Raw genomic sequence first — 12,518 nt, 5'->3', positions numbered from 1 at the left:
CCTAGAAGCATTTTTCTTGATTAAATACAAACACTGGAGCTTAAATAAAAACACTGGAGCTTTTCAGATATCAGAACTTGGCCCACAATTGAAATATTATTTAGGAATATGTCCATATTTTACTCACCAAAAATCATTTTTACACAATATCCATCCTCCTTTCTTTCTTCCTTCTTTCCTATCGCCATCAAAGCTAATGATGAAAGTCGAGCCTGTCCTGTCATATTTCTGGCATAGTCCGTTTTGAAAAAGGCTTTAAATCAAAACAACAATATACTATTTGCTTGTGGAGCTAAGTTAGCACACTGAAAGTGCCGCACACACCATATTCCCGGCTGTAACAGGCTTGCTAGCTTCGGAGTTGACCGCCCTTTCTTAATGTTGTCCATTTTTTTTCTGGAAAAGTCCGTCTGGAAAATAGCTTTGTGAGAGAAATCTGCAACAGAATTCATTTGTTTTTGCCACTGTCGGCCATGTGGGTGGAGTTTGCGATCTCTGGCTGCTTTGGGCCCGCCTACTAGCCAATCATAGTTTGTGAAAGCAATGACATGTCCCAGCCAGCAAAATGCTAACGCCTATGAAAAATCATTGTGGGGTTGCCAACTCGAAATCTGATTGGTTAAAAGCAACAGTCTAGTTTAATGCAGCAGAGCCCGCAAGAACTGATTGTGAAGGCTTTGAGGCAGATCTGATCTGGCAACAAATAATGGCTGAAATGTGATTGGTTAAATGCTTCAATATGAAAACACACATCTGGAAGCAGTGCAACCAGGGGGGAAAGCAATGAAAGGAAGCTAACAGACCATTTGGGAATAATAAGTATTGATGGACAAAATATAATATGATTCAGATATTTCTTAGGCCAGCAGAGAAGGCCTTGAAGGCCCTGACGGCCCGCCACTGGTATTCAGGAATATTTTTATTAAGCAGCAGCACCATATTTGAACTTTATAAGACATGCATTTGTCAATGCTTAATCGACATTGAAACCTTTTATGTATTTTAAGAGAAAAAATCATTTAAATGTTTGCAGCTGCTAACATTTTCAGTAAACGAAACGAAGACTAGCACATTTTGAAATGACTAAAATATGAAAAAGTATTTTCGTTCAAAAGATGACGAGCTCAGCTAAAAACGCTGATAGTGGTAATTGAATTCAGGCTAAAAAAAACAAGTCCTCTCTTTTTTCAAATGTACTGTTCTTTTTTTAGGATCTAGTTCAGACTGTAGCACTACCTCCTAAATGTGGGCCCGACTCCCGACGGAATGATCCCAGCCGTGTTTGAGGAGCGACTGCGGGGAGTCGGTGCTTGGCTGGATGTCAACGGGGAGGGCATATATTCCTCCAAACCTTGGAGTCCAGATGGAAAACACTTCTGTATCTTTATGGTAGGTAGCAGGGTAAACACCCATTATATTGCCTCAAATATTTATACCCCTATTGGAAATCATGCAGTAGTTAAAAAACTTGTGCATCATTGCCTTAATCAAATAAACACTTAAACGTATAACGAAAATACCGTATTTTCTCGATTATAACACGCAGATTTTTGCTATATAATTAATTCCAATAGATGGGGTGCGTGTTATAATCAATAACTAAAATAAATTACAAATTTTCGATCGACAAAAGCATTGTCAAACTCACTTTGACGCACGGACATAGTGCAATTTCCAACTTTGAATTCAAAATACACGCATATTAAAGATCGTCAAGCCTCACAAACATCACAATCGGAGACGGATGAGAGGACAGACAAAGAGAGAGAGGAATATCTGCAGAGACTATTTAAAGATTCTGATGCGGACTCTTCATTTGAAGGATTCTAATGAATAAATTTGTACTCTTGATGAACACTTGTAGTTTAAACACATGTGATAGTCTTTTCCATTGTGCATATCTTCAAATCATTTATTTATTCAATTTGTATGTTCCTTTTCTGTTTGAGAATGACAATAGATATTTGAATTAAAACATGGTATTGTCAATTGAAATGTAGTCAATGTTCAAGGAAGTCTAAAAGGTATTGCAACATAACATGTCTACATGATATGTTTGTAAAAAAAGGTAAGATTTCTGTTTTTCGTCAGCGGGAAATTTTAGGTGCGCACTATATTCGATTACTGCGTTTTTCCAGATGTTTTTGGCCCAAAATTACCTGCGTGTTATTTTCGAGTGCGGAATAAAATCGAGAAAATACGGTAGTTCAAATAACTTTTATTATGTCTAGTCCTTTTTTAGTATCTTTGCCGTAGAAGTGACGTGTGATGCAGCTGTTGAATTTTTTTTTTTTTTTAGGTTTATCTAAAGGAGACAGTATTTATGCCATCATGACAACTAAACCCTCCAAGTTCATTGTGCAACTTTTGGAGCCTAAAACATCTGCAAACACCACGGTAAAGAGATTATTCAACATTTTTGAATTCAAATATTATTTTCCAAAATATGTTAGACTCCTCCAATTGAAATAGAAAATGCATTGAAGTTTGGCTCTTGACTGAGAGGAGGCTAACCAAATTCTCCTTATTAAAATTTCCAAATGACCCTGAAGGTGACATTGTTGGGAGAGCCAAAGGCTTTAGATTGGTCTCCAATCAAGCCAAATGCCGGCCTTGCTATTGTTTTAACTGAGCTCCCCTACACTCCTGGACAATGTTCCCTCTAATTTTTCGTTGGTCTGAGCAGAAAGTCAACCTCCCTGAGCGCACTGAGTACCAGTGTGAGCGACATCATCGGTACTCGGATGATTCGCCTAAAGACGTTTCGCCGACGGACGTTTGACAGACGGGCAGGTCGCCGAATGAACGTTCGGCGGAACGTCCATTCGGCGACCTGTCCATTTTTCATGTAAAACATGCTGTAAAACACGAAAAACATAAGTGGACAGAGCTACTGCCACTTGCTGCCGCTTAAACGGCGCCATCATGGGGAAAGGGGTAAAAAAAAAAAAAAAAAAAAAATCCGATTTTTTTTTTTTTTTTTTTTTTTTTTTTACTGCGCGCCATATGATTGCTGCTGCGCAGCGAGGACGAGAGTAGTGCGCAATTGCGCACGCGCGCAGCTTAGAGGGAACACTGCTCCTGGACAAGCCTGGACCCTCAAACTGGATAGTGTACAGTGACCATAAAAATCTTATAAAGGTCTGAATTTAACTCCTGAACATTTATTGTGTTGCAAATCTACTTAAATGAAGGCTCCCTGTAATTTCAGAATTTCTTGTTTTGCCCTAGTACAAAATACATGTTTTCAATGATGAAGCGTAATATTTTCTTTGTTCTGTTTTTTTTTTGCAAAATATTCAATAAAAGATATTTCCCCATCAATTTCTTTGCACTGTGGAATCATTTATTGCAGCTGTGAGAACAAATGAAGACAAAGTGGTAGTTGTTTAATTGATAACTCTTTGGAGTTAGAGATACGCAGAAATATACCTGTTAAATAAGATGTGGGATAAGACAGGTGTGGATCTCATCAAGTTGTGCAGGTTAGTTTTTTCTTTTGTGCCTCAAATTGACAATCCTCTTTCTTTACAGTGGAAGCCATGAAGAAGGTGGAGGAAATCAAACAGAAACGGCGGTACGAGGTCGATTGGTCGCCGGTCTTTTGGTCGCGGTCTTTAGGTCGCCCGGAAGTTTGGTCGTCATCTTTTGGGTCGCCGGTCTTTTTTGTCGCCGGTCTTTTTTGTCGCCGGTCTTTGGGTCGTCTTTTGGTCGCCTGATCGGCTACTGCCATCTACTGTCAATTTATTAAATAGCAGATGTTTTTTTTATTGAAGCAGTATTAGTATACTTTTAGTTAGACAGTATTTATATCGTTTCAACAGTATCAAACAAATAAAAGTATTAGTATACTTTTAGTTAGACAGTATTTAGATCGTTTCAACAGTATTTAGAGTCTAAATACTGTTGAAAAGATTTAAATACTGTTGAAACGATCTAAATATCTAATATCAAAATATCAATAAGAGCACTCATTTAACACATCGGCTGCTGCCATTGACTGTCATAGGCGTCCAATGAATCTTCATTCCATCTGGGAGAAATACGAGCACTCATTTAACACATCAGCTGCTGCCATCGACTGTCATTTTAGCTCCAGTATTTGTATTTCATCACTAAGTGCTGATTTTATCGCATTTTAGTGCATTTTTGGCACTTTTGCGAATGGTCGCATATCGTCGCATTTGGTCGCGGCGACTTTTATCGCTGTCTTTCCCCGGGAAAATCACCCCCAGAGCCCGGTAGTCATGTCTGATAAGCTCCGGTATTTGTATTTCATCAATAAGTGCGTATTTTACCCCGTTTTAGTGAAATGTAGGCCCTTTCGCAAATGGTCGCGCCGAGGTTTATAGCTGTCTTTCCTCCGGGAAAATCACCCCCAATTAATGTCTGAAAAGCTCCAGTATTTGTATTTAATCATTAAATGCTGTTTTAAAAACTATTACTCCGCTTTTGGAACACTTTTCTGGGCATTCTTAACCATTTTTCTACCTTAAGAGAGATTCTCCCATTCATTCTCCCAGAGAGAATGAAGGTTCATTGGATGCCTATGTCAGTCAATGGCAGCAGCCGATGTGTTAAATGAGTGCTCTTATTGATATTTTGATGTTTGATAAAAATGACCATCTAATCTAAAGTATTTCAACATTGCAAGTTCTCCCAGAGAGAATGAAGGTTCATTGGACGCCTATGTCAGTCAATGGCAGCAGCCGATGTGTTAAATGAGTGCTCTTATTGATATTTTGATATTACATATTTAGATCGTTTCAACAGTATTTAGAGCAGTGGTTCCCAAACTATCTTACCTGATGCCCCTCTTCTTGCTTCCAGCAGACCCGCACGCCCCCCCCTCCCACTTCCTCTTTTGCTCATCTGAACTTATTTTATTTTATTGCATTTATTTCTTAGCATTGTTCAGGAAAACAGATCTCCGTTAATAGAAAACAGGTTGGACCGTTGGAGTGACTGCTATAATCATATTTTGCATGCATTTAATGGCAGATATTTGTTCTTTGATTTTATTATTCTTATAATCTATTTAAACATTTTTTTTAGCAGATGACTTCACGCCCCCCTTGAATTCTCTTTACGCCTCCCTAGGGGGGCGCGCCCCCCAGTTTGGGAACCACTGATTTAGAGTCTAAATACTGTTGAAACGATCTAAATACTGTCTAACTAAAAGTATACTAATACTTTTATTTGTTTGATAAAAATTACCATCTAATCTAAAGTATTTCAACATTGCAAGTTCTCCAGAGAGAATGAAGGTTCATTGGACTGCTTCAATAAAAACACCATCTGCTATTTAATACATTTACAGTAGATGGCAGTAGCCGATCAGGCGACCAAAAGACGACCCAAAGAGCGGCGACAAAAAAGACCGGCGACTAAAAAGACCGGCGACCCAAAAGACGACGACCAAACTTCCGGGCGACCTAAAGACCGCGACCTAAAGACCGCGACCAAAAGACCGGTGACCAAAAGACCGGCGACCAATCGACCGCACACGGAAACGGCAGGCAAGAGTCATCATGGACAGGTGGGCACTTCTTTCAGCTTCAACCACTATTCATCTTCATCATATGCAGATACCATTGAATGATGTATAGTTTAAACAGATTAAAGAAGGGCAAAGAGTTGGAGAAGGAAGCAGACATCAAGGAAGTGAAGAAGAATATCCACATCAAAGCTCCACACGCAGGTACATTTTCAGGCGTAGAATTGTCAGGCCCCAGACTAGACTGGTGGCTGATTGCGCCTGTCACCCTATCACAGGTCCAGCCCCTAATGACTCGAGTGCTGCCAGGTGTGAGTCATTAGTCTACAAGGAGTATTTAAAGCCACCAGGAACATGACCATGCTGCTGGATCGTCTAAACAGAATACTGTGAGGTACCCTCTCGCGTTTTTCCTTGCCTGTCTTATTGATACTCGACCTCTTGTTTGCACCCAGGATTTCGACCACGCTCTGCCCCCACGACCACGACCACGGATCACGGATCACGGACCAAGGACAATGACCACGGATCACGCACCACGTACAACGACCACAGATCACGGACAACGACTGCGCCTTCGAACCTGTACACGACACACGGACTCCACGGCAACCGACCTTCCCGCTACGGCCAACGACCCGCCTCTGCCGTCCCCTCTTCTGCTCGCCCGCCTCGCGGACGATCGAAATAAATATCTGAAAGAACCAGACTTGCACCTTTGCCTGCTTTGGGGTCCTCCATCCCCGTACGTAACAAGAATTAAAAGAAAGTGTTGGAGTAATCATTATTATAAATGTGTTTGCAATGCTTATTTAGGAATATAAAGCCTTATTATAAACATGCTTACAATATTAATCAATATATTTGCTTATTAGGAATAGTAATGCTCATCCTAAATGTGTAACAATATTAAACAATATATATATGTGTTGATCGCTGTGCTTTTATGTTAGAGTTATTGGCATTAATAAAAGCCATTTTAATGCATCTCTTGCTAAAGTAAGGACTGTGGTTCACATCAAGAGGACAGGGAATGGCCTTGGGCATGGAGAGGTCTCACAACAAGTGCTCTTGGGAACTGCAAACTGTTTTCGGCTTCGGAGGGCTCACAATAGGTGCTCTTGGGAACTGAGGACTGTTTTCGGCTTCGGAAGATGGTCTCACAACAAGCGCTCTTGGGAACCATGGACTGTTTTGGAAAGATTCGACAAGACCTACAATTGTTTTGATAACTGTACAAAATTGTTGTGAGACTCTACGAATGTTTAGACTTCTGTGGGGTATGGCGTTAAAATCTTATGAATAAATTAGCGAAACGGACTTCGAGTTGTTAGAATAATCTTGACCGGACGAGCGGGTGGATGTATTCTCTTCTTGCAAGAATTAAATGGAGATGTGACTACAGATGCCTTTTTTATTGAAAGCTGAGTTTGGAAATACCTAAGGATAAACCTAACAGAGAGTTTTACTCATACAGTGAAATTACAGAAATTGAAATCAATTATTTGTTTTTACAGGAAAAAACAAGAAAATGGAAGACAAAATGTTGCAGAAAATACAACAAGATATGGAAATGGGAGAGGAAGATCTTTAAATGTGTTGCAATACTACAACTCCTTGTAAATAAAGTACCCATGTTGATGACACTATTCCTGGGTAAACAGAACCCCAGAACCTTCCTGGACCAATATTTTTACACAAATTAGTCAATAATACATCTATCCACACATGGGACACAATTCCCGGGTAAAACCCAACCAGAACACTTTTCGATGCGCATTTTCACAGCAAAAGTGCTGTGTGCTACGCGTGACAACAACAAGACCGCTTTCTACTTCCACTTTAACTCTTCATCTCAAAATGTACTGCCCCCCGCTGGACATATTTCTACATACAAGTAAGAATACAATGTGTTGCCAATGTTTTTTATTTTTTATTTTATCCTTGCGTTTAAAAGCATGTAGTTACACACTACGCCTTGATGTTGAAAATACATTATTGAAATTATAATAATACTACTGTAGGGCCCGGTTGCAATACTACCACTCCTTGTAAATAAAGTACCCATGTTGATGACACTATTTCTGGGTAAACGGAAGATGTTTTTCCCTTCATTACCGGGGAAATCACTCCCCTGGGCTCGGTTCTAGTCTCCAAAGAGCTCCAGTATTTGTATTTAATCATTAAATGCTGTTTTAGGCTGGATTTTACCCGATTGCTGTCATCCTACGGCTCGGTTCTGCTACATCTGCCCGCCCGAGAGTGCTTATTCCCGGGCTGCCATTGACGGTAGACTAATAAATTGAGAGTGATGAGCAGCAAAGGGAGAATCATTGATTTTTACTATAATTTGGACAATGCCAGCAGCGGGCCGGATTAAAAATCCTAACGGGCCGTATATGGCCCGCGGGCCGAGGTTGAAAAACATGTACACACACGATCCAGGGGCGGGGCGAGCGTGCGAGTCCCGTTTCGGCAAAACGTCCGTTCGGCCAACCGTCCGGTCGGCCAACCGTCCGGTCGGCGAAACATCCATTCGGCCAAACGTCCGTTCGGCCAAACGTCCGTTCGGCCGAACGTCCATTCGCCGAGTCCGAGTACCGATGTGTAGAGGGAGAAGAGGAGTGGGGAGAGCACTGTGCCTTGTGGGGCCCCCGTGCTGCAAACTGCCACATCTGACGTACAGTCCTGGAGTCTCACATATTGTGGTCTGTCAGTGAGGAAGTCTATGATCCATGCGGCTAGGTGGTACCTTACTCCAGCCTCTTCCAGTTTCCCTCTCAGTACGACCGGCTGAATGGTGTTGAACGCACTGGAGAGGTCGAAAAACATCAGTCACCGTGCTTCCCGTGTTCTCCAGGTGTGAAAGACACCTGTGCATCAGGTAGGTGGTAGCATCTTCCACACCAATGCCTGGACGATAGGAAAACTGCAGAGGGTTCAGCTCTCCATTCATCAGGGGCCGGTGATTGAGGATGATTCCCTCCAATGTCTTGATCACGTGAGAGGTTAATGCTACCGGCCTGAAGTGGTTTGGCTCCCTGGGGGTTTGCAGTCTTTGGAACTGGGACCACACAAGAAGTTTTCCACAAGGTGGGGACCTTCTGTAGACTGAGGCTGAGGTTGAAAATATGCAGAATGACTTTGCCAAGATGGCGCAGTTCACGCGGCAGCAAGTGGCAGTAGCTCTGTCCACTCTTATGTTTTTCGTGTTTTACAGCCCTTCTATCTTTTTTAATTACATTTTAATATTTCTTAACATTCCTTTTTACTTTACTTTGTACTTTATACTTTTTCCTTTAATGTTTTTACAACTTTCCTTGTTCTGTTAGCCTGGCTTCTTTCTGCTACTTCTTTTTTGGAACCATTCAGCCATTCCTACGCTGTCATACACATGGGACTAGCTGATACAATACGCAGCAGAAGGAGCAACGCCTCAATGCCGCTGGAAATTCGGAGCTGGACAAAAGTGCCGGGAGAAAAAGCAACGCCATTAATGCAGACACCGGTGGAAGAGGGGGAGGAAGAGAAGGATGAGAAAGAGGTGGGAGAGTTGCTTCTGGTCTGGTGGGTCAGGGGAGTGGGGGCAGGACTGAATCTGTTAAAGAACTGATTCAGTTCATTGGCCCACTCCCTGTCTCCGGACTCCGGGTCTCTCTCACTGTTGCCTCCATGGCCCGAAATGGTCCTCAAGCTCCTCCAGACCTCTTTGGTGTTGCTTCTCTGGAGTTGGTTCTCTAGCTTCCTCCTATAGATGATCTAGAAAAGTGTTTCGGGGAGCAGGAATAGATTAAGCATGATTTATGGATGACTGGATGTTTTATGTTAACATTCTCAACCTACTTTTGTCCAAACCCTGTTTTAGGGTTATTAGTCTTACATTATTATATATTTGTTTGCAATGAAGAAAGTGCTTCCCTTACTACATCTAAAATGCCTGCTTGCAACGAAGTAAATGCTTTGCTCTTTAATTAGACTAGACAAAAGGGAAGCCGAATCCACTTGGACTGGTAGAATGTGGAGAATATCCTTCGGCTGCACATGACCTTCAGTTGTTAGTGACTATTTGACGTCTCACTTCTGTTTCCCACCCCTCCCTTGAGAGCTGAGACGTCCATTGTAACTAGGGTCCTTGAAGCTAATAAACAAGGAAAATATGCATGTGACGCCAGAACGAACCTGGGCAGAGACCTGGAAGGATCGATTCTCCTTGCAAGAAAACCCAGAAGATTCTATTGTCTCTTTATTTGTGCGTGCATTTGGGAATGCCTATTGGTGAACCTATCACCCTGCATCGTAGAGAGTTGACATTATGGTGGCCAGAAACGGCTGTCGGATCCAAACCATGTATCATGCAGAGTTTAATTTTTTTGTGGTGGCCAGAAACGGCTGTCGAATCCTAATAGAGGAGATTGAATTTCATTACCTTCTATAAGTGCGTAAACTCAAGCTTTGAGCATTTGCAAGTATTATCGATGAGTATGCCTGACCTGAAATATGTTAGCTTGCTGCTCTCTTGAGCTATTGAAGATATTAGGTGCTAATAATAGTAATAAATTAATTATTAATAAATGGAATGTGTTATTGAAAAGCTCAAAGGTGTTCGTTAAACACAAGGCAATTACCTATCTTTTCTGTAAATTTGGTGTCAATATGCCCATCAACTTGGAAGCTAACGTAACCTAGTCCGGGGGGACGTCCGCGCCGGCCCGGGACCTGACGTGGGATTGGCCGGTCTGGCGAGCATCCGCGCCGGCCAGTAATGAGGCGTCGGAGTGACCGGTCCGGCGGGCGTCCGCGCCGGCATTTGGCAAGGAGTGGGAGGGCCGGGCCAGCGGGCGTCCGCGCTGGCCCTTTAGTGATGGCCGAGTGGTCGGTCTGGCGGGCATCCGCGCTGGCCCTTTAAGTGATGGCCGAGTGGCTGATCCGGCGGGCGTCCCCGCTGGCCCTTTAAGTGATGGCCGAATTTTAGAAAAGTTGTCGGGCAACTTACCCTAGCTGCTCAGGGGGCCGCCGACCCCCTCGTCCAGGGGGCCCGGAGAGTCGCAGCCGTCGCCCCCCTTGTCCAGGGGGCCCGGAGAGTCGCCGCCGCCGACCCCCTCGTCCAGGGGGCCCGGAGAGTCGCAGCCGTCGCCCCCCTCGTCCAGGGGGCCCGGAGAGTCGCCGCCGCCGACCCCCTCGTCCAGGGGGCCCGGAGAGTCGCTGCCGCCGACCCCCTCGTCCAGGGGGCCCGGAGAGTCGCCGCCGCCGACCCCCTCGTCCAGGGGGCCCGGAGAGTCGCCGCCGCCGACCCCCTCGTCCAGGGGGCCCGGAGAGTCGCCGCCGCCGACCCCCTCGTCCAGGGGGCCCGGAGAGTCGCCGCCGCTGACCCCCTTGTCCAGGGGGCCCGGAGAGTCGCCGCCGCTGACCCCCTCGTCTAGGGGGCCCGGAAAGTCGCTGCCGCTTATGGGCGGGCAGGAACTAGGCGGGCTAGCCGGCACCGGAAACCTGGTTCGTGGCTTCGGCATGGTGATGACCGGTGGAACTGGTGGGCCAGCCGGCACGGGGACACTGGTTCGCGGCTTCGGCGTAGGTGCGACTGGCAGGCCAGCCGGCACGGGGATGCTGGTTCGGTTTGCAGCTTCGGCACGGGTGCGACTGGCGGGCCAGCCGGCACGGGAACGCAGTTTCGTGGCTTAGGCATGGGTGCGACAGGCGGGCCAGCCAGAACTGGAAATGTGGTGTGCGGCTTCGGCACGGGCAGGCTGGTTCGCGGCTTGGGCGCGGGTACAACCGGCGGGCCAGTCGGCACAGGGACGCTGGTTCGTGGCTTGGGCACGGGTACGACTGGCGGGCCAGCCAGCACAGGGCATCTTGTGTGTGGCTTCGGCATGGGTGCGACTGGTGGGCCAGCCGGCACGGGGATGCGGGGAGCTTGGACGGGCGAGGTCGAGCGGGGAGCTCGGACGGGCGAGGTCAAGCGAGGAGCTAATTCAGGGGCTCGAGCATCCAGACCCTCCTTCCGCTTCTCCCTACGGCGCGGCGCTCGCCGCCTACTCCGGGAGGACGGCGCAGCACGCCGACGGCCACGGGTGGCCCATTGTAGAAGGCCAGCCGACACGGGGGAAAACCTCGCTGCTGCGCCTCCCCACAAAGACAAGACAGGCGGTGTTCGAAACTCCTACCTGAGCCTCTCCGCCGGCCACCACGTGATGGTCCATTGTAGATGGCCAGCCGACACGGCGAATCCAGGTCGGAGTAATCAGAGAAGAAGCCGGGGCCAAGGTCCTCCGGGGGGGATGTATTGAAGTCCGAATTGGCTGAGGGAATCACAGTCCGAGACCGAATCTCCAGCCCACAAATCAATTAGCTCCCGACCGTCCTCACAAAAAAAGAAAAATCTGAGTCCAAACACAGATAGCTGGGGTGTGAATGGATGAAATGAAAAGCTGGAGTTCGAATCCAGATAACTCGGGCGATCAACCGGGGGCGACAGAATTCGGATATTCTCACCTAATTGTGCGAGTAGCCAGGATTGACGGAGTGAGCGATGGGGCGGCTTATCGGTGGACTATGAGCTGGGTGGCTGGCATCGGCGAGAGCGCCGGTGCAAGCGTCTGTGGCCTCCCGCTAGGTCCATGTGGTTCGGATCGTTCTGTTACGTCTTTGGGGAGACGTCGAGGCGAGGTTACTAGGAATAGGACCGAATCGCGGGGAAGCAGGCGAGGACGAGGGAAATAGTGCTCATACCAAAACGTTAATAACTTATGCAGGATCTTACAAACTAACAAAGACTTAGGAATCGAATCACAAAACCAAACAGGACTAGGAAAGGGAACTAAAGCAGACGATCCGACAATGAAAATATAATCAGTGGGGTTTAAATAGACACAACAGGAACTAATTTTGAATCACGCGCAGCTGCGCGAGCACGCCAGCAAGGCAGGAGGGACAAACAAGAGTAGGGAAACGAACAACAGAATACAGGGAGAAGGCAATGGGAAAAATAATAACAAGCTACTTCTAAGATTACCTATCTTTT

General features: G+C 45.7%; 1 protein-coding gene and 2 long non-coding RNA genes across 6 annotated transcripts in view; 2 read left to right on the top strand and 1 right to left on the bottom strand.

Annotated features, from left to right (window-relative positions):
• The window catches only part of LOC144092408 (uncharacterized), a 20,523-nt gene extending 16,925 nt beyond the window's left edge, over nucleotides 1-3,598 (top strand). For 2 of the 3 annotated variants that reach the window (XR_013306017.1, XR_013306019.1), the window contains 3 exons: nucleotides 1,212-1,389; nucleotides 2,300-2,397; nucleotides 3,535-3,598. This is a non-coding gene — a long non-coding RNA (uncharacterized LOC144092408). Of the gene's footprint in view, nucleotides 1-1,211; nucleotides 1,390-2,299; nucleotides 2,398-2,552; nucleotides 2,656-3,090; nucleotides 3,325-3,534 lie in introns of those variants that run through there. The other variant, XR_013306018.1, reaches the window with a different exon arrangement.
• A 373-nt stretch (nucleotides 3,599-3,971) lies between these two features.
• LOC144092409 (uncharacterized) lies at nucleotides 3,972-6,901 on the top strand. Of its 2 annotated transcripts, none has more exons than XR_013306020.1 (4): nucleotides 3,972-5,539; nucleotides 5,619-5,701; nucleotides 5,776-5,886; nucleotides 5,953-6,901. It is a non-coding gene; the product is annotated as an uncharacterized LOC144092409 (long non-coding RNA). The 2 variants fall into 2 exon arrangements; XR_013306021.1 differs by having other exon boundaries at nucleotides 5,610-5,701.
• LOC144092407 (uncharacterized) lies at nucleotides 6,786-11,220 on the bottom strand. The gene is made up of 2 exons (XM_077625155.1): nucleotides 10,491-11,220; nucleotides 6,786-9,256 (listed from the first exon to the last, which is right to left on the bottom strand). The coding sequence occupies exon 1, from the start codon at nucleotides 11,002-11,004 to the stop codon at nucleotides 10,492-10,494; it is 513 nt and encodes a 170-aa protein (XP_077481281.1). The 5' UTR covers nucleotides 11,005-11,220; the 3' UTR covers nucleotides 6,786-9,256; nucleotide 10,491.
• Nucleotides 11,221-12,518: the final 1,298 nt, after the last annotated feature.

Source organism: Stigmatopora argus, chromosome 18 (genome assembly GCF_051989625.1).
Source record: "Stigmatopora argus isolate UIUO_Sarg chromosome 18, RoL_Sarg_1.0, whole genome shotgun sequence".
NCBI classification, from domain to species: Eukaryota; Metazoa; Chordata; class Actinopteri; order Syngnathiformes; family Syngnathidae; genus Stigmatopora; species Stigmatopora argus.
The sequence above is the reverse complement of the archived record's forward strand: the minus strand, read 5'-3'. Positions and strand labels throughout refer to the sequence as shown.